Source organism: Eptesicus fuscus, chromosome 15 (assembly GCF_027574615.1).
Source record: "Eptesicus fuscus isolate TK198812 chromosome 15, DD_ASM_mEF_20220401, whole genome shotgun sequence".
In the NCBI taxonomy this organism is placed as follows: Eukaryota; Metazoa; Chordata; class Mammalia; order Chiroptera; family Vespertilionidae; genus Eptesicus; species Eptesicus fuscus.
The window spans coordinates 78,293,350-78,316,223 of NC_072487.1; the positions used below are offsets into that span (position 1 = coordinate 78,293,350).

Consider the following 22,874-nt stretch of genomic DNA (forward strand, 5'->3'; position numbering starts at 1 on the left):
GATGAGAGAGAATCACTGCTTGGCTGCCTCCTGCACGCCCCACACTGGGACTGAGCCCGCAACCCGGGTACGTGCCCTTGACCGGATAGAACCTTGGACTCTTCAGTCCGCAGGCCGGCGCTCTGTCCACTGAGCCCAGCAAGCCAGGGCCGGAGCCGTTTTAGATTCACAGAACAGTCCTGCGGAAACTAGGGTTCCCAGTTCTGCCGTCCTGGGGTCCGTTGTTACTATGGACGTTGTTACTATTGGCGAGCTGACATCGATACATTGTTACTGAGTCAAGGCCGCAGCGACACATTGTTACTGAGTCAAGGCCGCAGCGACACATTGTTACTGAGTCAAGGCCACAGCGACACATTGTTACTGAGTCAAGGCCACAGCGACACATTGTTACTGAGTCAAGGCCACAGCGACACATTGTTACTGAGTCAAGGCCACAGCGACACATTGTTACTGAGTCAAGGCCACAGCGACACATTGTTACTGAGTCAAGGCCACAGCGATACATTGTTGCTGAGTCAAGGCCACAGCGATACATTGTTGCTGAGTCAAGGCCGCAGTGATACATTGTTACTGAGTCAAGGCCACAGCGACACATTGTTACTGAGTCAAGGCCACAGCGACACATTGTTACTGAGTCAAGGCCACAGCGACACATTGTTACTGAGTCAAGGCCGCAGCGACACATTGTTACTAAGTCAAGGCCACAGCGACACATTGTTACTGAGTCAAGGCCGCAGGGCGCCCAGGGCGCAGGCTGGCTCCGGAGTTGTGCTGCGGGCTCTGGATTCTGACAGTGCAGAGGGCGGCGTCCTCCATGAAACGCACGGCGTCCGTGGAGTTTCTCGGGGCCCTGGGAACCCCGTGTGTTCTGCCTGTGCATACGGTTTCCCTTCCCGCCTACCCTGAGGTTTTTATGTTCACAGGATATCTCTATTTACTTTATCTTTTTAACATACATTTTTATTGATTTCAGAGAGGGCAGGAGAGGGAGAGAGAGAAGCATCAATGCTGAGAGAGAATCATTGGCCGGCTGCCTCCTGTTCACCCCCCACTGGGGATCCAGCCCGCAACCCGGGCCTGTGCCCTGACCGGGAGTCCAACCATGACCTCCTGGTTCCTAGAGCAACGCTCCACCACTGAGCCACCCGGTCGGGCCACAGAATGTCTCTTTAAGGGGTTCTGCTGCCCAGACAAAGGCGGCCGGCCCCTCTCCCGGGCGGGGACCTGGGGAACCAGCGCCACCCTCTCCCCGCAGGGCTTCGAGGGCGCCACGTGCGAGAACGACGCGCGCACCTGCGGCAGCCTGCGCTGCCTCAACGGCGGCACCTGCATCTCGGGCCCGCGCAGCCCCGCCTGCCTGTGCCTGGGCCCCTTCACGGGCCCCGAGTGCCAGTTCCCGGCCAGCAGCCCCTGCGCGGGCGGCAACCCCTGCTACAACCAGGGCACCTGCGAGCCCACCTCCGAGAGCCCCTACTACCGCTGCCTGTGCCCCCCCAAGTTCAACGGGCTCCTGTGCCACATCCTGGACTACAGCTTCCGGGGCGGCGCCGGCCTGGACATCGCCCCGCCGCCCGTCGAGGAGGCCTGCGAGCTGCCCGAGTGCCGCGAGGAGGCGGGCAACAAGGCGTGCAGCCTGCGCTGCAACAACCACGCGTGCGGCTGGGACGGCGGCGACTGCTCCCTCAACTTCAACGACCCCTGGCAGAACTGCTCGCAGGCGCTCGAGTGCTGGAAGTACTTCAGCAACGGCCGCTGCGACAGCCAGTGCAACTCGGCCGGCTGCCTGTTCGACGGCTTCGACTGCCAGCGCGCCGAGGGCCAGTGCAAGTGAGCCGGCGGGCGGCGGAGCGGGCGGGGGAGGGGCCGAGCTCCAATGCCAGGTGCCATCTGGGGGTCGCCTGTGGGCAGAGCAGGCGGGCGGAGCGGGCGGCGGAGCGGGCGGGGGAGGGGCCGAGCTCGAATGCCAGGTGCCGGCTGGGGGTCCCCTGTGGGCGGGGCGGGCCGGGTGGTGGAGGCTGAGCCCTGCCCTGCGCCCGCAGCCCCCTGTACGACCAGTACTGCAAGGACCACTTCAGCGACGGGCACTGCGACCAGGGCTGCAACAGGGCCGAGTGCGAGTGGGACGGGCTGGACTGCGCGGAGCACGTGCCCGAGCGCCTGGCGGCCGGCACGCTGGTGGTGGTGGTGCTCATGCCGCCGGCGCAGCTGCGCAACGACTCGCTCCGCTTCCTGCGGGAGCTCAGCCGCCTGCTGCACACCAACGTGGTCTTCAAGCGCGACGCCAGCGGCCAGCAGATGATCTTCCCCTACTACGGCCGCGAGGAGGAGCTGCGCAAGCACCCCATCCGGCGCTCCGTGGACGCGGACGGCTGGGCCGCGCCTGGCGCCCTGCTCGGCCAGGTCAAGGCCGCGCTGCTCCCGGGCGGCGAGGGCGGGCGCTGGCGCAGGGAGCTGGACCCGATGGACATCCGCGGGTGAGTGAGCGCGACCCCAGGCCGAGCCCGCGCGACCCTCGGGGCTGCCCCCTCCGCTCGATGGTAAAGGGCCTGAGGCCCCGCCGGGCCGCCTCCCCACCCGCGGCCCTTGTGCCGAGGCCCGTGCCCTGGGGCTCGGTCAGCCCCCCGGGGCGGCCCGGGCTGGAGGTCTGTCCTGCTGAGATGGGGAAGCGGGTGTTAGGCCCCACGGGAACCACAGCGAGTGGCAGGCCTGGTGGGCGGGCCTTTGCGGGCCTCTCCTCCAGGGCCGTTCCCGTCCTGACCTGCTCCCGGCCGCCCCTCCTCGAGCTCTGGGGCCCTGTCTCCCCGGGGTCCTCGGGGTGCTACCACCAGGGCGCCATCTGGTCCCCGGGGCGGCTGGTGGGCAGCCCGCACTGAGCCCCGCCCTGCGCCCGCAGCTCCATCGTCTACCTGGAGATCGACAACCGGCAGTGCGTGCAGGCCTCCGCCCAGTGCTTCCAGAGCGCCACCGACGTGGCCGCCTTCCTGGGCGCACTCGCCTCGCTGGGCAGCCTCAACATCCCCTACAAGATCGAGGCCGTGCAGAGTGAGTGCCACCCCTCCCGCCAGCGTGCCCGCGGCCCCGGGAGGGGTCGGGGCCCAGCTCCCCCACGGGGTGTGTGCCGTGCCCTCCGGAGTTCGGGGAGCCCTTTTCTGGAAATTTCTGCCTGGCGCATCCTCCCTCCCGGCGTGACGGCAGCCGGCGGGGCCGGCCCCGGGGACAAGCGCATCCGCCGGAAAGGGGGCGCTCCGTCCTCCCCCACCCCTCCCCCTGGTTTTCTTTGTTGGGTATTATTTCAAAATCATTACAGCTTTTTAAAAAGGGGAGGGGGGGGAAGCATTGATCGATGTCATGTGAAGAGTTGAAGTTTGTATCTCGGAAATCCCCGTAAATCCTCGGTCTTAACAGCTCAGCGCGAGCGCGGCCGTTCGGAGCCGCTAATCCCTCCTTCAGGAGAGGAAAGCGGCCGCCTCCCCACGCGGGCGGGTGCAGGAGAGAGTTTAGCGATAGTTTGCAATTCTGATTCATCGCGTCGAAATGACCTTATTTCGGGGGGCGGGGTGGAGGAGAGCGGGGGAGGAGGCGCCCGGCCGGCCGCGGAGCCAGTCCTCTGCCCCCGGCCGCCCGCCCGCCGCGGAGCCGCTGCCTGATGCCCGGGCGCCCGGCGCCGGCCGCTGTGCCCGCAGGTGAGACGGTGGAGCCGCCGCCGCCGCCGCCGCTGCACTTCATGTACGTGGCCGTGGCCGCCTTCCTGCTGCTCTGCTTCGGGGGCTGCGGCGTGCTCCTGTCGCGCCGGCGCCGGCGGCAGCATGGCCAGCTCTGGTTCCCCGAGGGCTTCAAGGTGGCGGAGGCCAGCAAGAAGAAGCGGCGCGAGCCCCTGGGCGAGGACTCCGTGGGCCTCAAGTGAGTGGGCGCGGCCCGGGCTCCGGGGGCGCGAGGGAGGCGGGGCGCACGCGGTCCGGGCCTTGCCAGCGCCTCGGGGTTCCCCGGGGAGCCCCGCTCAGCCTCGCTCCCCGTCCCCCCCAGGCCCCTGAAGCACTCCTCGGACGGCGCCCTCATCGACGACAATCAGAACGAGTGGGGCGACGAGGACCTGGAGACCAAGAAGTTCCGGGTGAGTCGGGGCTCGGGGGCCGCGGGGGTGTGCGCCCGCCGCCCGCCGGCCCGGCGTGACGTGGCGCGGCTCTCCGCTCGGCCCCGCCTGCAGTTCGAGGAGCCGGTGGTGCTTCCCGACCCGGACGCCCAGACGGACCACCGGCAGTGGACGCAGCAGCACCTGGACGCCGCGGACCTGCGGGTGTCGGCCATGGCGCCCACGCCGCCCCAGGGCGAGGCCGACGCCGACTGCATGGACGTCAACGTCCGCGGGCCCGGTGAGTGCGCTCGGCCAGGCTCACCCTCGGCCTGAAGCCTGCGCTTCCCCGGCCGGAGCCCTCGCCTCCACCCCTGAGCCCCCCCACCCCTGAGCCTCTGCCCCTGAGCCCCCCCCCCCCCCGCCCCTGAGCCCCCCCACCCCCGCCCCTGAGCCCCCCCCCGCCCCCGCCCCTGAGCCCGGGTCAATGTTCTGAAGGGTGAGGGGGCGGGGCGCTCAGTCCCCCCGGCCTCCTCCTGGCTGACCCGCAGCCCACTCTGCCCCGGAAATAGGTCTCTTCCCCCGAAGTGCTTCCCCTGAGGCACCTGGTGCTGGTTTCCTGGCTGCGTTTTTATTTTTAGTTTTTTTTTTATATGTTTTGCCCGGCTGGCGTGGCTCGGTGCTTGACCTATGGACCAGGAGGTCACGGTTCAATTTCCGGTCAGGGCACATGCCCAGGTTGGGGGCTCGATCTCCAGTGTGGGGCGTGCAGGAGGCAGCCGATCCATGATTCTCTCTCATGGTTGAAGTTTCTATCTTTTGCTCTCCCTTCCTCTCTGAAATCCATAAAAGTGTTTTTTAAATGACATATGCCGTTGAACTTTAAAAAAATTTTTGTATGTCTTTATTGACTTTAGAGAGAGGACAGGAGAGAGAGAGAAACATCACTGATGAGAGAGAATCATGGACTGGCTGCCTCCTGCACGCCCCACACTGGGGATGGAGCCCTAACCCAGGCCTGTGCCCTGACCGGGAATCGAACCCTGACCCCTGGTTCCTAGGTGGGCGCTCAACCCTGAGCCCCGCGGGCTGGGCCCCGACTGCATTTTCACGTCATCGTTTCTCTGGGGGGGGGATGTCGATGACGTTCTCGCAGGTCGTCAGCAGAGCGCAGGTCTGTTGCCACAGGTCGCGTGGCCACGGGACGTGGCTCTGCCCCTCGGGAAGCTCGGATTGGTTTGGTGGCACCCAGGCCCCGTGTGCAGGGCCACGTGTCCCCACAGGCCGTCCCCCGGCCAGGCGCGCCGTCGCGCTGCCCGGGGCCGCTGCGGGCCGGCCTTCCTGACCCCCCACCCCTGTCCCTCCTGCAGACGGCTTCACGCCCCTCATGATCGCCTCCTGCAGCGGAGGGGGCCTGGAGACGGGCAACAGCGAGGAGGAGGAGGACGCCCCGGCCGTCATCTCGGACTTCATCTACCAGGGCGCCAGCCTGCACAACCAGACCGACCGCACCGGCGAGACCGCCCTGCACCTGGCCGCCCGCTACTCCCGCTCCGACGCGGCCAAGCGCCTGCTGGAGGCCAGCGCGGACGCCAACATCCAGGACAACATGGGCCGCACCCCACTGCACGCGGCCGTGTCCGCCGACGCACAGGGCGTCTTCCAGGTGGGCAGCTGCCGCCCGACCCCCCCCCCCTGAAACCCCCCCCCCGCCCACTGCCCGGGGCCGGGCCGGCATCTCCGGTCACCTGGACCCTGAAGCCCGGACCCCAGGCATGGCCTAAGCAGGGGTAGCTGGTGTCTCAGCCTGAGCCAGGCGCCAGGCCGGGGAGGGCGCCGAACCCCACCCGTCATCCTCGCAGGGAAACCAGGCTGGGAAGGTCCGGCAGGAGCCCCAGGGACCGGCGGGGTGGGGCCTCCCCACCCCGACCCGGCCAGGCTCCCCTCCCACCTCGGTGGCCCCCACGCCTTGCTCCTCCGCCTGTGGCCGTGGGAAGGGCTTAGAGACTGCCGCTTCCTGCCTGCAACCCTGACGCTGGCCTTGCTGGGAAGCCCGGGTCGGGCGGGAGTTAGGGGTTTGGGTGCCTAGGTCTCTGGGGGTGTCCCTGGCACAGGCTCCTGTAAGCCGCCTGCCAGGCCCCCGGGGCGTGACCCGGCTCTGGGCAGCCCTGCCCTGCACGGATGGGCAGGTAGGAGGGGCAGAACCCAGGCAGTCACCCCAGAGCGGCTGCTTTCACCGTTTCAGCCCATTTCCCTGCAGAAAGCACAGGTTGAGCATGAGCGCAGGTGAAAGGGGACGATGTCGGGGAGCCCCAGGCCGGCTCAGGCTGCGGGTGCAGCGGCGGCCTCTTAGGCGCTCAGAGACACACTCTCGCAGGCGCCTCGCGGGAACCAGGTCCGTGCTGCTCGCTGCGTGCGCCCAGCTCTTTCCACCCGCCCGCCAATAGCAGTCACCCTCCCGGCCGGTGGCCCGGGGCGGCGGCATCTGACGGGCTGCCCAGGTCCGTGAGCCGGGCTGGAGGTAGCAGAGCTCAGCGGTTCTGAGGGTGGCTCGGCCTCTGCGCCAAGGCCACGTGCGGGCACCAAGGGGCTGGTCTGTGGGCAGCACCGCCTGCGTCCCGGCCTGACCCCACGCCCTCAGCAGCCGCCGGCGGAGTCCTGCCCACACCCCCCCAACCTCCCTTTCTCACGTCATGACCTTCCGGCCTTGCTGGGGCTCCTCCGACCCCAAGAGGGCCTTGGGCTCCGCTTCCCCAGCCTGAGACCCTCCCTGTCGCCCAGATCCTGATCCGGAACCGAGCCACGGACCTGGACGCCCGCATGCACGACGGCACCACGCCGCTGATCCTGGCCGCGCGCCTGGCGGTGGAGGGCATGCTGGAGGACCTCATCAACTCGCACGCCGACGTCAACGCCGTGGATGACCTGGGTAAGCCGGGCGCCGTGCGGGCCGTGGGGACGGGCGCTGCCCCTGCTCCGCCCCACCAACCCTCGGCCTCTGCCGCCCACACAGGCAAGTCCGCCCTGCACTGGGCCGCCGCCGTGAACAACGTGGAGGCCGCCCTCGTGCTCCTGAAGAACGGGGCCAACAAGGACATGCAGAGCAACAAGGTGGGCGGGCCGCGTGGGGCCCTGGGCGTGGGGGCCGCGTGGGGCCCTGGGCGTTGGGGCGTGGGCGTGGGGGCCGCGTGGGGCCCTGGGCGTGGGGGCCGCGTGGGGCCCTGGGCGTGGGGGCCGCGTGGGGCCCTGGGCGTGGGGGCGTGGGCGTGGGGGCCGCGTGGGGCCCAGGCCGGGCCCCTGGGAACTGGCACACGCTGGACGCAGACCCCATAGCTCAGGGCAGCCCTTCCTTCACCGACCTGTGCTTACCGGGCCTTCCCAAGCACAGGGCTGCCACCCAGCAGGCATCGGTCCTCGTATAGGGAGTGACCTGGACCTGACCTTCTGTCCCCCCTGCCACCAGGCAGGGCAGGGTGACCTAGACGGTGTGGGTTGAGCTGGAACCTGGTGGGTGTGGGGGGCTCAGGGACTGAGTGGCCCCAGAGGTAACGTGAGTGGCTGCCTTCCTGCTGGTGAACCCACCTTCTCACCCACCATGGCCAGTCTCCCTCCGCAGCCAAGAAACGCTTCTCCCGCTCCAATCTGACCCCCTGGTGTCCTGAACCTGCACCAGCAGTGTTGGGCACTAGGGGGCGCTGATGGCCACGGGGACCGGGCACAGGGCATCAGGCCATTGCCAGGGCATTGTGTGAGCCAGGCTGGCTCCTCGGCTTCACCCCCAGCGTGGCATTCGGGGGGGGGGGGGGCACGTGGCACGCCAACCGTGGAAATGAGAAAGCCGAGGCCCCGGAGGACCCAAGGGGCGGAGCCGTCAGCATGACCTGGGGGCCATCGGGGTGCGGACTCCTGTCCTGGTGGCGGTACCTGCCCTTCTGAGACCCCCAGCCCCTGAAATGCTGCCACGTTTGCGTCTGTGCAGCTTTCGGGGGCGGGGGGGAGGCCACAGTTAGAATTCCCACGGGGTCTGTGACCCCCACGAAGGTGAACCCTCCCGGTTCAGAGCGTGTCGTCCCGCAGACCAGCTCCGGGCGGCCCAGGTGCGTGTAAGGCTGTGTTTTTAAGAAACTTGATCAGCCCAGCCCGAGCGCTCAGTGGTTGAGCATCAGCCTATGAACCAGAAGGTCAGGGTTCGATTCCCAGTCGAGGAATATGCCCAGGTTGCAGGCTCGATCCCCCTAGGGGGTGTGCAGGAGGCCACCGGTCGACGATTCTCTCTCACGGTTGATGTTCCTCTCTCTCTCCTCTCTTCTCTCTGAAATCAATAAAAACACATTTTTAAAAAGAAGGAGGAGACTCGGTCAGGGTAGGCGATGGTAGGAGGCCCGCGGGGTGGGACGTCAGACGGCGGGTCCCCGTGGCGGGGCGCTGCGGAGGGTGACCCTCCCTCTGTGCCCGTGTTCCCAGGAGGAGACGCCCCTGTTCCTGGCCGCCCGGGAGGGCAGCTACGAGACGGCCAAGGTGCTGCTGGACCACTTCGCCAACCGGGACATCACGGACCACATGGACCGGCTGCCGCGCGACATCGCGCAGGAGCGCATGCACCACGACATCGTGCGGCTGCTGGACGAGCACAGCCTGGTGCGCAGCCCCCCGCTGCACGGCGCCCTGGGCGGCGCGCCCACCCTGTCGCCCCCGCTCTGCTCGCCCAACGGCTACCTGGGCAACCTCAAGCCGGCCGTGCCGGGCAAGAAGGCACGCAAGCCCAGCACCAAGGGCCTGGCGGGCGGCAAGGAGGCCCGGGACCTCAAAGCGCGGCGGAAGAAGGCGCAGGACGGCAAGGCCTGCCTGCTGGACAGCTCCGGCGTGCTGTCGCCCGTGGACTCGCTCGAGTCGCCCCACGGCTACCTGTCGGACGTGGCCTCGCCGCCCCTCCTGCCCTCCCCCTTCCAGCCGTCCCCGTCCGTGCCCCTCAGCCACCTGCCGGGCATGCCCGACACCCACCTGGGCGTGGGCCACCTGGGCGTGGCGGCCAAGCCCGAGATGGCAGCCCTGGGCGCGAGTGGCCGGCTGGCCTTCGAGGCGGGGCCGCCACGCCTCTCCCACCTGCCCGTGGCCTCCGGCACCGGCCCGGTCCTGGGCGCCGGCGGCAGTGGGGCTGTGAATTTCACCGTGGGCGGGGCCACGGGCTTGAACGGCCAGTGTGAGTGGCTGTCCCGGCTGCAGAATGGCCTGGTGCCCAATCAGTACAACCCCCTGCGCGGGAACGTGGCGCCCGGCTCGCTGAGCGCGCAGGCTCCCGCCCTCCAGCACGGCGTGATGGGCCCGCTGCACGGCGGCCTCTCCGCCTCCACCCTGTCCCAGATGCTCAGCTACCAGGCCCTGCCCAGCACGCGGCTGGCCACCCAGCCCCACCTGGTCCAGGCCCAGCCGGTGCCGCAGCCGGTGCCGCCGCCGCCGCAGAGCCTCCAGATGCAGCAGCCGCCGAGCATCCAGCAGCCGCAGAGCCTGCCGCCGCCCCAGCCGCACCTGGGCGTGAGCTCGGCCGCCGGCGGGCACCTGGGCCGGAGCTTCCTGGGCGGGGAGCCGAGCCAGGCGGACGTGCAGCCGCTGGGGCCCGGCCTGGCGGCGCACACCATCCTGCCCCAGGACAGCCAGGCCCTGCCCACGGCGCTGCCGTCCTCGCTGGGCCCGCCCATGGCCACCGCCCAGTTCCTGACGCCGCCCTCCCAGCACAGCTGCTCCTCCTCGCCCGTGGACAACACCCCCAGCCACCAGCTGCAGGTGCCCGAGCACCCCTTCCTCACCCCGTCCCCCGAGTCCCCCGACCAGTGGTCCAGCTCGTCCCCCCACTCCAACATCTCCGATTGGTCCGAGGGCATCTCCAGCCCGCCCACCAGCACGCAGTCCCAGATCGCCCACATCCCGGAGGCGTTCAAGTAAAGAGCCGGCCATGGAGCCACGCTTCTAGCCACGAGGCCACACGGCCCGGCCACGGGGCCACCTTCCTTCCCCAGGCCCTGCCGGGGCGTTCGCCCGGCTCTCCACGGACACCGGGCCGACCAAAGGAGCTTATTTTTTTTTTTAAGAAACGTTTTTATACAAAATAAGAGGACAGAGATGGGAACTTTTTTTAGTATTTATTTATGTTCTTCTATTTCACGTGGAAGCACTGCCTTGTTATTTATATGTATCGTGCTCTCGGGCACCAGGCATGAACTCTCTCCCAGGAAACTGAGTAGCTCTTAGCCATGACTTCCCTCCGCCGGGAAGATGGTTACATGTGTGTAACACACACAGACAGATTCACAGTGTATACATGCTACTTATTTATTGATTTCTTTTTTCAAAATCCAAAAAAGAAATGTCGGAGCAGGGAGATTTGAGCCAGCGTCGTCCAAAAAGCTCTCCCAGGGGCCTGGGCCGGCGTGATTCCCCGGAAACCCCGCGCCCCCCGCGTCTAGAGATGCAGGCACCCCCACACCTCCGGCACGTGGGTGATTTGCATCTCAAGTAGGAGAGAAGGGATGTGGGTGATACGTGTGGGTGCTTTTCAGTGGTTTTTTTGAGAGCGTGCTCTGACAGCCTGTTCTCGGGGTACCCATCATGAATCTTTGTTCCAGGGTCAGTGTTACGTAGTCGTGCGTGGGTCTTGCCCAGTCTTGTTCCTTCCGGAAGCTCCCCCGCCCCGCCCCAGGCCTGGCGTTTCAGCGCCTCGTAGTGGGAGAGGTCAGGCGTGGCACCCTCCTGGGCCCGTGTGGAGGGATCCTCCCCTTTTGTGGGGGAAGGCACTGCCGGGGCCGCCCCGCCGGACGCCCGGGCACCTCCGCTCGCACGGCTTCCAGGCCCCGCGGAAGGCGGGCTGGCGCCGCCGGCTGGGGCTCGGCTCAGAGCACCCTACACCGAGTTTTGGGAAATCCCGCTGTGTCCGGCCTGGGTGGGCAGAGGCCGTGGGTCCCAGGGGATAACGGGAGCCTGCTCTGGGGCCCCCTCCTGCTTTGGGGGGGTCGTGTGCCCGGGGAAGGAGCAGAGTCTTGCAATGTCAAGTATAAGCCTGTGGCAAAATAAATGTCTGTACATAACTTTTAAAGGTGGATTTTGTTTAAAAAATCTGAGTGAACAAGCCTGTTGGGGTCATGCTGAGGAGGGGGTGTCGGAATGGGTCCCCCTCGCACCCCTGGCCTTGACCTGCAGCGGCCACCGCAGCTCCCGGGTGAGCCTGAGCCCCGGAAGGGGGCGCCCTCCTCCTCGGAGCTCCTCCGGCCCCGCCTGGGGCGACGCTGTACCATCCCTGTGGGTGTGACCGGACGCATCCTAAGATGTTGATTCTTACTGTTTTATAAGATAGAGTGTAGTTTACAGGAAATGGAATCTTTTGTAAAAGTTAACTACATGCAAAACTGTAGGTGGTAAAAATGATGTATTTTTTTCATCTTTTTTTGTTAATGGATTTGCAATAAAGACGACACTGATGCCACCCAGATTTCCCGAAACGCGGCCATGCTGTGGGCTCCCTTCCCGGGGGGGTGGGGGGGGGAGGGAGGGACAGGCACCCCGAATCCCTCTGCCTCTTCTGACAGGAGCGCGATGGAGAGACGCCCGCCCTGGCCTGTGGCCCTGCTAAGTCCAGAACTTCCAGGGTCCCCAGCTGCCCGGCCAGCCCGCCCCCCGCCCCAGGGAGGGTGGGGACGCGGCAGAGAGCAGGGCCTGGGTGACACGAGGCCGTAGGTTCTCCCGCCCCATTGGCCACAGGAGCGAAGGCACCGCGGACCAAGCTGGGGTGGCAGGCGGGGTGCCGGGGGGTGACGGAGCGGGAAGGCTCCGAGAGCCCGAGGGGGTGCTGGCTCGGGGGCACCATTTATTGGGAACTCTGAGCGGGACCAGGTGCCCGCCCGGGCCTCCCTCCCTCCTGCTGTGGCCTCGCCCTGGCAGGCGGGCTCCACGCAGGTTGGCAGGACCGGCTGGCCCCTCCGGCAGGGCCCTGCCTCCTGCCCCGACCTCCCCACCCCAGCGCACGTGTGAGCCCAGCTCCTCACCGCGTTTGTCTTGGTTTTGGGGTTTTTGAAAGATTAGTAAGGCCTGGTGCTTTGTCGTTTTGTTCATCTTCACCCAAGGATGTTTTTCCATTGACTTTCAGAGCGGATGGAAGGGAGAGGGAGGCACATCGATGGGAGAGAGACACAGGGGTTGGTTGCCTCCCGCACGGTCAGGCCCCGGGATCGAGCCTGCAACCGAGGTACGGCGGTGCCTTGACTGGAATCGAACCCGGGACCCTTCCGTCCGCAGGCGGATGCTCTACCCACGGAGCCACACCGGCCAGGGCTCCTCACTGCGTCTGGATGCCTCCGCCCGTCCGAGGTGCTGGCACTGCGGTGCGAGGGCGGGACAAGAGGCTCCGGAAATGGAATAAGGTGACGTGGCCCACCTTCCAGAGGGGCGGGTTCAGCCTGAATTCTGCCCAAAGCGCTCTCAGCACCCCAAAATCCCACTCCTCGGTGTGCACCCAGAAGTAGTGAAAACGGACTCAAGTCCGCGCTCACCGCGTTCACAGCAGCACCGTCACGTCAGCCATCAGCTGACGGGGGCGGGGGGGCGGACGGCGCTGGGCGGACGGCGCTGGGGGGCTGTGTGGTCCGTCCACCCGGGGGGTGAACTTTGTGTCCACTTGGCTGGGCCATTCGACCAAGTGTGAGTGTCTGGCTGAGGTCCACCTTCGAACCGGGGGACGGGCAAAGCGGGTGGCCCTCCCTCCTCTGGGTGGGCCTCGTCCAAGCGGGTGAAGGTCTAAATAGAAGTAAAGGCCGAGTAAGAGGGGGGCTCCTCCCGCCGGACTGCCGGGGGCCATCGGACCAGCCTCTCCTGCCTCTGGACTTGGACTAGGGCCGTGGTCGGCAAACTCATTGGTCAGCAGAGCCAAATACCAACAGGAGAACAATTGACATTTCTTCTGAGAGCCACATTTTTTAAACTTAAACTTCTTCTAACGCCACTTCTCAAAATAGACTCGCCCAGGCCGTGGTATTTTGTGGAAGAGCCACACTCAAGGGGCCAAAGAGCCGCATGTGGCTCGCGAGCCGCGGTTTGCCGACCACGGGACTAGGGCATCGGCCGCCTGGGTGGCCGGCGGCAGTCGCGGATCCTGGGACTTCTCCGTCCGTCGTCGTGCGGGCCACCCCGAATCACCCGCCTCCTCCGTGTGCCTCGGCCGCGCTGTTTCTCTGGGAACCAGCCCCAGGAGCGCGCAGACCGCCGTGTTTGCGGCCTCGAAAGGGGGCGGCGGGGCAGCCGGACGCATCAGGCCGCGCGAAGGCGTTCCAGGTCCGTTTGTAATCGCCTAAACGTCCGATTTTAGATTCTGCGGCTTTTACCTCAACAAATTCATTTCAAAAAGGAAAGAACTAACAGTGTTAGGCCTTCCAAGACTTTCATTCAGGGTGTGGGGTTCCCACAGATGCAGCAGGATGGGCCCCGGGGACCCCTTGGCCTTGGGGACCTCTCTGCTCCCCGAAGTTAATGGAGCCCCTGCAGAGGCGATGACGCCCCCTCTGCGCCTCAATGCCACGTGGAAACTGGGCGCTGGACACCTGGCCGCGCCCCCCTCCTGCCAGGCCGCCAAGGGCGAGGTGTGAGGAACGGAAACAGGGTCCCCCCTCAGAGAACCCCTGCCCCTCCCCAGGCACCGCCCGGGGAAGACTCAGGCGAAGCTCAGCCAAGACCCCTGACTTAGAGTGTCTGATGGGCCGAGCTGGGGCTCCCAGATCCGTGTTGAAGGTCAGCTCCCGGGACACCTCAGCCCGTGGCTGCGTGGGGAGCGGGGTCTTTCCGGAGGCGATTAAGGTAAAGTGAGGTCACTGGGTGGGTCCGAACACCATCTGCCCGCTGACTAGGGGTGTGTGAGCCTCGGGAAGCCGCGTTCCTCACCCACCGCGTCCTCGTCTGCTCTCAGCACCCCGCCCCCATTCCTGGGGGGCCCAGAAATGAATGCCCCCCAGAGGGCGCAGTGGGGTAATGAGGAGAACCCTGGGCCCAGACCCCCAAGGAGCCTGGGTGTCCCTGATGCCAGCTCCCCAGCGAGGCAATGACCTGCCGGTCCAGCCTGCCCACTCAGAAGCGGTGTCTGCCGCCCCCTGCTGGCCGTGCCCCGCCAGTGCGCCTTTGGCGAGCAGGTGGTCCCGACAGGCCTTCCACCTGGCCAGGCGTTGACGTCAGCACCACACCTGCCCCTCAGGGCCACCTCCTGCAACACTGCCATGATCCCATTTGACAGACGAGGAAACTGAGGCTCAGGGAGGTCGGTGACTGCCCCGAGTTCACCATTCAAGCCCGGGCCCAGGGACTCCCGGGTCCATGTTCTCATAACCAGCTGAGGGGTCGCCTTCCCGTGGAGGACTGGGGGGCCTGGAGGGCCTATGCCGCTCAGCCTGTCGCTTTTCAGACGAGGAAACACGCTCAGGGAGGAACCTGCCAAGGTCGCTGCCAGCCTGGCGCTTGGCAGCCTGCAGATGTTGGCGCTTTTCCAGCTCCGCCGGGCCCTTTCTCTTCCGAACCACAGCCCCCACCCCAGCCGCCAGGCCCGCGCCTTAACTCAGTCCCCGCCGGTGCTCGGACGCTCACCTTCCCTGCTGCTGTTCCCTGGGCTGGAGGGCGGCGCCCATGCTGGGCTGGGCTGTGGGCTGCGGGCGCAGCTGGCAGGAGGGTCATCGGGGTCAGCTCCCCCCCACCCCAGTCTGGCCCAGCCGCCTCGCTGCTCACCGAGGGGCCCCAAGAACACCTCCCCAGCTCCTGGCTCTCGCTAGCGCCTTGCGGAGAGCCGGGGAGGCTGGTGGATGGCGGCAGTCCTGGCTGAAAAGCCCAGAAGCTTCCTTTGCTTCCAGAAGTCAAACCCCTTGCAGGGCCGGCAGGGGCCCGCACTGCAAACCCCCAGCCGAGCCCCGCTTTCCGGGTTTCTGTCCCAGCCGCTGCAGACATTTCGTGAACTTTGGCCACAAATGCTCGTCCCCTTCCGTCACGGCCCCATCCCACCCCCCTGCAGGGGAGACCCAGGCCCTGGCCGCTGGCCGGTGTTCGCGCTCCACAGGGGTAAAGGCCAGGGCTGTCTGACCCGCAGCCACCGCCCCGGGTCCCAGCAGGGCCTGGCACGTGACTGTGTGCGAACAGTTTGTGGAAGGAGGCCGGGGACCCCCTAAAGCTCAGGGGCCACCACGCAGCCTGCCTGCAGCTCTGTGGCACCCCTGGGTGCAGATGGCACCTGTCCCTACCGCTTACTTATGACTTAGATGCCTGGTACTTGGCACAGCGATTCCGAAAGGCCCCGGCACGGCCATGCCCAGGGGCTGCACGGAGAGAGGGCCACGTTCACACGAACGCACCTCGGACAGGGTGATGTCTGTCAAGCCAGCCGCTGCGGCGCTCACTTGCCTGGTGTGGACTTGCTCCTGGGGGCCCCCAGGAGCCCGGGACGGCCTCACGGGGCTGGCCTCCCAGCCCGGCCTGCACACGCCCCTCACACTCGGCCTGGATGCCCACCACAGGCCCCGCTCTGAGACCCCCAGGCCTTCTCCTGGACTGTCTGGCCAGCCCTGTCTCCTGGAGGCTGCCCGTCCTCTCTCCAGGCCGCTAAGTGGGTGGGTCCCCCTCCACCCCAGCCTCAGCGCCCAGGATGGAAGGTGCAGGTCGGGGGGCTGAGCAGAGGGCCTGGCATGGAGCAGGCCTGCCCTACAACCACCTACAGACCAGTTAATGCAGCTGCTTCATACCGGGGGGGGGGGGGAGTGCAGGGCGGGTGTGTGTGTGGCCTGAGATGGCACCCCACCCCGAGGGCTCCTCTGAGGACCACCGGGCTGGCTGGTGGTCAGGAGAGAGCCAGCGCCACAGCCGAGAGGCTGCAAGCCCAGGAAGCCCCCGTGCCCACTGCCTAGACCCACACTGTCGCTGCAAATGCAAGGCCAGCCACCGTGGGATTTTTAAAACAGAAAATGTTTTTATTGATTTTTTATTACATAGGATAGGAAAGGAGAGGGGGCGAGAGAAACATTGATTGGCTGCCTCCTGCACGCCCCCTACTGGGGATGAAGCTGAAAGCCAGGCATGTGTTCGGTGCTTGGGTCAACACCCAACCACTGAGCCTCACTTTCTAGTTGCTACATTTTAACTCAAAATATTCTCATTTCAACGTGTGCTCAGAGTTTATTACGAGCTGTTGGCACTCCGGCGCGTACTTCGCGCGTGGAGCCCACGGAGGTTCCGCCCAGCCCGCCCAGGGCTCGGTGGCGGTCTCCTTGGACGGACGGACGGATGGGAGAGGCCGGCTAGCGTAACCGTGGGAAGGTCAGCCGGGTTCTCTGGCACGGCCTCTGCCCATTGTGCTGGGTGAGGGGACAAAAACGGCCGTGGAACTTGGGGGAGGGGCTACAGCTTTGCCCTCTGGCTCAGCGACGACTGTGCAGCTGGTTCTCGCCTACCCAGGGGCCTCGGGGAGGGGCGGCATGTCCATTGAGGAGCGGACAGTGCGGGCAAAGGGGAGGAAGCGTGATCCAGGACGACGGCTTCACGGCAGCACCCCTCCCGGGCACAGCCACCCTCACCCTGCCTCCCAGCTTGCCCACAGTTCTAGCTCCTGCCTGCTGACCCAGGGTTTGCATCCACAGCGCCCCCTCTGGCCCCACCAAGCACGTCAGACTCGCGGCGGGCGGGCCGCGGGCCCTCGTTCAGGCAGCGAGTTTGACCTGAACTGACCTGAACGCCAATCTTTCCTGACCCCCAGGTGGATGCTGAGGGGGGTTCGGGAAGCTGGGGAAGGCCACGCGGCCTCCAGAGGGGGCTGGGCTTTAAAGCAGAGGCTCGGGCTTGACTCAGGGGTTCCTGGCCCAGAGGCTGGATGGCTCGGCCTTGGGCCTCAGGGCCCTCCCCCCATCCAAGGCTACAAACAGCGGAGAAACAGAGGCGGCCTCCATTGGAAGGCTTAGCGGGAGGGAGCGGGGGGGGGGGGTGGGGGGGGAAGAGAGCCCAAGGCCCTTGCATGTCAGCTTTGGGATCACAGCTTTCCTTCAAGTCACCCCACAGGAGCCAACACAACCTCCTCTAACATCGACGCCCCCCGGGCCTCGAAGTCTTTCCGTCGCCCGCGAGGGTTGGCTTCTGCAGCTCATGGTGTCTCCCAGTTAGATTCCACCCGGGCCACCACTGGGCTCCTCAGAGCGACAGAGGGGCGGGTCTGGGCTCCAGGTCTTGGGCCTGAGCCCGGCATAGTCAGTGCTTTCGCCTGGACCAGTGGTCAGCAAACCGCGGCTCGCGAGCCACATGTGGCTCTTTGGCCCCTTGAGTGTGGCTCTTCCACAAAATACCACGGCCTGGGCGAGTCTATTTTGAAGAAGTGGCATTAGAAGAAGTTTAAGTTTAAAAAATTTGGCTCTCCAAAGAAATTTCAATCGTTGTCCTGTTGATATTTGGCTCTGTTGACCAATGAGTTTGCCGACCACTGGCCTGGACCGTTCAGCCAGCCCTGTCTCGTGGAGGCTGCCCTTCCTCTCTCCAGGCCGCCGGGTCCCCCTCCCTCCCCAGCCTCAGCGCCCAGGACGGTAGGTGTAGCCTGTCAGGCGGAGGGACACCCCTCTGCCCACGGTCTGTGGGGACAGAGCGGCTGCGGGGCACCGTGACCACCAGGAGGAAGCGGATCAAGGGCCCGGGGCCCGGCACTGAGTTCCACCAGGAGTCCCCAACCCTGTGCTGAGACAGGCTGAGAACTCCACTTCGGCAAGGCAAATGTTAGCTTAGCAGAGTGGCCACGTCAGATGGCCTGAGACTCTCCCCGCACCCGCCTGGGCTCTGACAGCGTGGCGGCTCCCTCGCCAGCGTCACAGCAAACAAATAGCCCAACCACACTCCTTCCTTCTTCCCCGGCCTCTGGGTCCCAGTGCTGACCGGGGTGCCTTCCCGCCCCAGGTGGGGGGTGTCAGCCACCGTGGCAGTGGCAGCAGCCCCCACGGAGAGCTCGGCCATCGGTGATGTCAGGCAGTACCCTCGCCACCCTTCCTGCCTTCTGGAAGAAGCTGGTCCAGTGGGGCCGCTGCTGCCCTTGCCTAGCCCTGCCAGGCAGGAGTGCAGGTGAGCGGGTCACCCCTTCTTCCCTAACATCCTCCATGGAGGGCTCAGATGGTGCCAGGACAAGGCAGCAGCCGCGGGGAGGAGCAGGAGATCGAGGCCCAGCAGCTTAATCTGTCGTTCTGTACCTCGGGGGTCGCGCTCATTCAACACAAATATCCACTCAGCCGTTGGAGCCTTCATCCACGGGGCTCCGCGGTTTAGGGGACCCGGCTGGGCTCTCGAGGGGCATTAGGCAGGCAAGAGTGGAACTGGGGACTGCGCGCCCAACGCCGGGACAGGATGGAGTGTGTGCATGGGGCCAGCGCACAGGGGCCGGTGGAGGTGGCCGCCGACCCAGGGAGGATGGGGCCTGGGCTAGGCGGGCGGCGCGGCGGGGAGCCGACAGGACGACCGACCCCCGAGGCGCGCACAGGTGGGCGGTGGGGCTTCGACGCAGCCTGTGGATTAGGGGCCGGCGGCGCCTGCCCGTCCCAGGACGCTGTGGAGCAGACGGACGGGCATTGCTTCGCGAGAACTAGGTGTGGACGGAAACCAGCTTCGCGGGCAGAACTGGAAACAGGAGACGCGATAGCCGTAACCAGGCAACCGGCCGGCGGCTTGAGGTGCGCACGCGCACTCCGCCGCGGGTCGGCGCATGCGCCTTCGCCTCCCGCCAGTCTATCAGCCTTCGAGTCCAACGACCGAATTGGAAGAACGCGCCTGCGCCAGAGCACCGCTCGGGTTCTCCGCTCTGCCGAAGGCAGTTCTCGGCAGGTGCACCTGCTGGCATCAGTCGTTCAAGACTGGTTCTTCCTTCGAGTCTGATTGGAGAGCCCCTACTATTCACACATCCTACAACGAGCAGCGGCTGCGAGACAAAGCCAGCGTCACCGGGGCGACGTTTAGGGGCGGCCCCCCGCGCGCCCTCTCAGGCAGGTGGGCTAGAGGCGGGGCGCAAAGATGGGCGTTGGAGAACTGGAGGAGGCGGAGGGCGGGGCTAAGGGCCGGAACTAAAGAATGGGGCGTTGAAGGATTGGACGCCGTCGGGGGCGGGGCCAAGGGATGCGGCAGTGAAGGATTGGACGCAGGCTGGGGCGGGGCCAAGGACGTGAGAGCGAGGGGCGGGGTTAATGTCGGGCGTGGCGAAGGGAATGAAGGGAGGCGCCGTGAAGGACCGAACGCCGGAGAGGGGCGGAGCGTCGCGTCACTTGCGCAGCTCCTGGGGGCGGGCCTAATGGGAGGGGCGTGGCGAGGGCGGGGCGGGGCGTTAGAACAGCTGCGAGGGGCGGGGCTGGTGGCGTGGCGGGCAGGCGTGGCGCGCGTTGACGTCGAGGCCGGACACGTCGGCGGCGCGGCGGCCCGGGCGACCGGAGCCGGATGTGCCAAGATGGCTGCAGCGGCGGCCGCATCTACGCTCGTCTTAACTGCCGGGCCGGCTTCCGCCCGCGGCTCCTGAAGGGCTGGCACCCCGGATTGCGGAGGAGCCGGGCGGGGGCCGGCGCGGGCCCCGGCCGCCCTGAGGCGCGCCGGTGAGGGCCGGGGTCGGGGCGGAGAGAGGCGGGCGGTCGGACGGGCCGGGCCCAGCCCCGAGCGGGCGGTGCGTCTCCGGGTGCTGCCGGCGGGTCGCCGGGGCGGGTGGGCGCCCACGGGGCCGGGGAGCCGCGCGCCTGCCGCCCTCCGCCCCTCCTTGCCCGCCGGTCAGACTGACGCGGACCCCACACGTACGGCCGGGCCCGGGGCCAGCGCCGGGCGGCTCGGCTGTGCGGACCCTCGGCTTGGCCGGGCGGCCTGGGCGCGGGGTCTGGATGGAGAGGCCGGAAGCGGGGCCGGCCTGCGGCGTCGTGGAGCGCAGACACCCAGGACGTTGCTCAGCGCGCCCTTTGCTCCCAAGGCGCCCGAGCTGCTGGGTCCTCGTTGTGGGACGGGTTTCCCTCGGATCCACGGAGCAGCCGGTCGTTTCGCGGCCAGGTGGCCAAGATGTTGCAACGGAGGCCGAGCGAGCGCTCGTGAGTCCCGCCCCGGGTTAGAGGTTACGGGTGGCCAGCGTTGCCCTTCTTGCGGTGGAAGGATGACAGTCCAGTCTGGACACATCGCAGCCATTTAAAATCCGCTTTTGCCGCTTCCCTTTGAACGGCTTGGAGGTTGGCAGGCGTTGCTTTAAGAGTGTGTCTCAGTGCATCACGATGGCAGGTGTTCGCCAGAGGCGTTTCCCTTCCCCCGGGGTGGCCGGAAGCCAGCCGGGTCAGAGCTGTCCCCGGTGATGTGTGTGTAGGTTTGAGCACAGCCACCCTCCCTGCAGGCCCCCCCCCCCGCCCTAGCCCTTACTGAGCGACAGGAGCGCTGCTATCGCACAAAGATAAGACAAGAGGCAAAGCTGCGTGTTTCTTGGTCCTCGTGACTCATTCACCTTTAGCAGCAGGGACTCGGGAGCCGCAGAGCTGTCCTGAGCGGCTGGCTTCTCGGGGCGGTGTGGACACTCACACACATCCTTCCGAGTGCCCTTGTGGGTCTTTTGCCGTTTTCAGGCGCGTTCAGGCCCCACCTTCTTTTTCTTTGAACGTCTGAACGCGCTGATTCTGTAGAGAGGTTGGCGTTTGCGGTGTCTCTGGGGCAAGTGCCCGGTCGCCCGGCAGGGACGCCCCAGGGGGGAAGCGCCCCAGGGGGGGAGCTCGTGGGCAGAGGCGGAGAGGCGGGTGCTCCCCGGCAGGCCTGCTGGTTTGCGCACACAGCTGGGGGCGGCGCTCTGGGAGGGGCCTTGTTGCTGTAACTCGCTCAGTTCAGTCGCCAGGAACTTACATTAAAAGTGGGCTGTGCTTTTCATAGAGGCCGTTGGAAGGAAGAGCTGGGTTTACGAAGAGTGTACTAGTATCCCTAAGATCAACTGGTGTCTTTGAAACCGTTTTAAAGCGCGGTGACTTGAGGCTGCAGGATGGTTTGCTGGACTGAATGAGTTCCCTACAGTCAGGAGAGAAATGATGTGCAGTTGTGCTGTTTTTTGCTGGTGAAGAGAGAAAAAAGATCAAAAGAATAAGATTCTTCAAGATGGTTTCAAGTGAAATTGGTGTATTGCTAGAAAGTTCTCAGCTGTGTGTGCGGGGGAGCAGGCGATGCTCCTTTGTAAGGAAGTGATAGTGTTTGCTTCTAAAACAGTTCTGCGTCCAGGAGTTGAGAAGATAATTTTGAGAGTTTCGGCAAGGAAAGCCTTCAAATATAAACCTGTGAGATTTAGATTGTGATAAGATTTCCCTGCTAAACAGTGGCAGGGGTTGGAGCATCCCAGAATCCTCTGCAAGTAGAATTTCATAAGATCACACCCAGAGGGGACCTGATAAGTCATCATCATAATTCTCTCCCGTTGTGGCTGAGGAAGCTGCGCTGCAGAAAGAAGTGGTGCGCCTGAGCCACCCCCGGATCCGGCCTCGCGCCCACAGTGGCACCTGACCAGCAGGTCCTCTAGGCCTGGGCTCTGTCCTTTTCTCTGACGCTGCTTAGGCGGTGGAGGGTCTTCCAGGGAGGAAGCTGTGTCCTGGGAGGCGTCCTGGGTGCTTGCTGCACAGACGAGGGGAAGAGGCTCTGAGGGTTCTACCCTCAGTCCATAGGAAGCTGAGCTGTAAATACTTTAAAATGACAGCTTAGCCCAGGTGACGTGGCTCAGTGGCTGAGCATTGAACTATGAACCAAGAGGTCAGGGTTCGATTCCCGGTCAGGGCACATGCACGGTTGCGGGCTGGATCCCAGTGTGGGGCGTGCAGGAGGCAGCTGATCAGTGATTCTCTCTCATCCTTAATGTTTTTATCTCTCCCTCTCCTGTCTCTCTGAAGTCAATAAAAAAATATGTACTTTAAAGATGACAGCTTAGAACCAGATGAAGTCTCCGGTGCCGTTCCAATATCGGTCCGTTAAATCTGGGCTCCCACTGGCCTCGGACAGCAGGGGTGGGCAGCAGGGGGTGAGCTAATAGATTCCTGGGGCTCGTGTTCAGGCAGGGACAGGAACTTTTATTTGTGAATGGCTTTACTTAAAGCACACTCACAGTATTTCCTTTTACCTGAGTGTCAGAAAGATTACCAGAACAACAACATTGCGTGTCTGCAGAAACGTGGCGGACCCCAGCGCTGTGCCATTTCTCCCCGTGCTCGCTTTCTCGGTGATTGCTAAGCTCAGTCTGCTGGTGAGGGCGAGAGGGACCGACTCACAGAAGGGCTTCCTAAAGAGACAGAACTTGGATTTTTGTCTGAAAAATACAAGTTAACTGTTCAAGATTGTACTTAGTGTGTCTTGTTCAAAAGCAAACAGCGGGAGGCACTGTTCAGGGATTTGTCCCTTTGCTTTGTGTGGGAGTCTTGTGGACACTCGGCCTGTTACTGGAAAGGTTTGGATCCCGTCGCTGGGTCACTTACAGCTGCTCTGTGGCCGCCGCGGCCCCGCACTCAGAGGACCTGGCTCCTGTCGGTGCACAGCCAGGCCGGTGCACACACGGGCGTTGTACGAGGCGGGTGAGGCCTCAGGGGAGTGCGTGTCTCTCCTAGAGGCTGGCTTTGCTGCTGGTGTTCCTGTGCACTTGGTAATGGGAGAGCCCATTTTAAACTGGTTTTCCTTCGAGATTCAGGTAGCCTCATGGCAAGTGTGATGCGCAGTCTTGGTGGAGGGGCTGACTCTGGACCAGGTGACAGGTTCCAGGAAAGGTGGCCTCATCCTGGGTAGTAGCTCAGCCTGGCAGGCT

General features: G+C 65.2%; 1 protein-coding gene across 1 annotated transcript in view; it reads left to right on the forward strand.

Annotated features, from left to right (window-relative positions):
- The window catches only part of NOTCH1 (notch receptor 1), a 45,501-nt gene extending 33,949 nt beyond the window's left edge, over window positions 1-11,552 (forward strand). Inside the window, exons 25-34 of the mRNA XM_054727248.1 lie at window positions 1,259-1,830; window positions 2,043-2,477; window positions 2,897-3,045; window positions 3,687-3,903; window positions 4,027-4,114; window positions 4,208-4,373; window positions 5,443-5,738; window positions 6,854-7,001; window positions 7,086-7,183; window positions 8,537-11,552. Coding sequence (XP_054583223.1) covers window positions 1,259-1,830; window positions 2,043-2,477; window positions 2,897-3,045; window positions 3,687-3,903; window positions 4,027-4,114; window positions 4,208-4,373; window positions 5,443-5,738; window positions 6,854-7,001; window positions 7,086-7,183; window positions 8,537-10,012 — 3,645 coding nt within the window. The 3' untranslated portion in view covers window positions 10,013-11,552. The remainder of the gene's footprint in view (window positions 1-1,258; window positions 1,831-2,042; window positions 2,478-2,896; window positions 3,046-3,686; window positions 3,904-4,026; window positions 4,115-4,207; window positions 4,374-5,442; window positions 5,739-6,853; window positions 7,002-7,085; window positions 7,184-8,536) is intronic.
- Window positions 11,553-22,874: the final 11,322 nt, after the last annotated feature.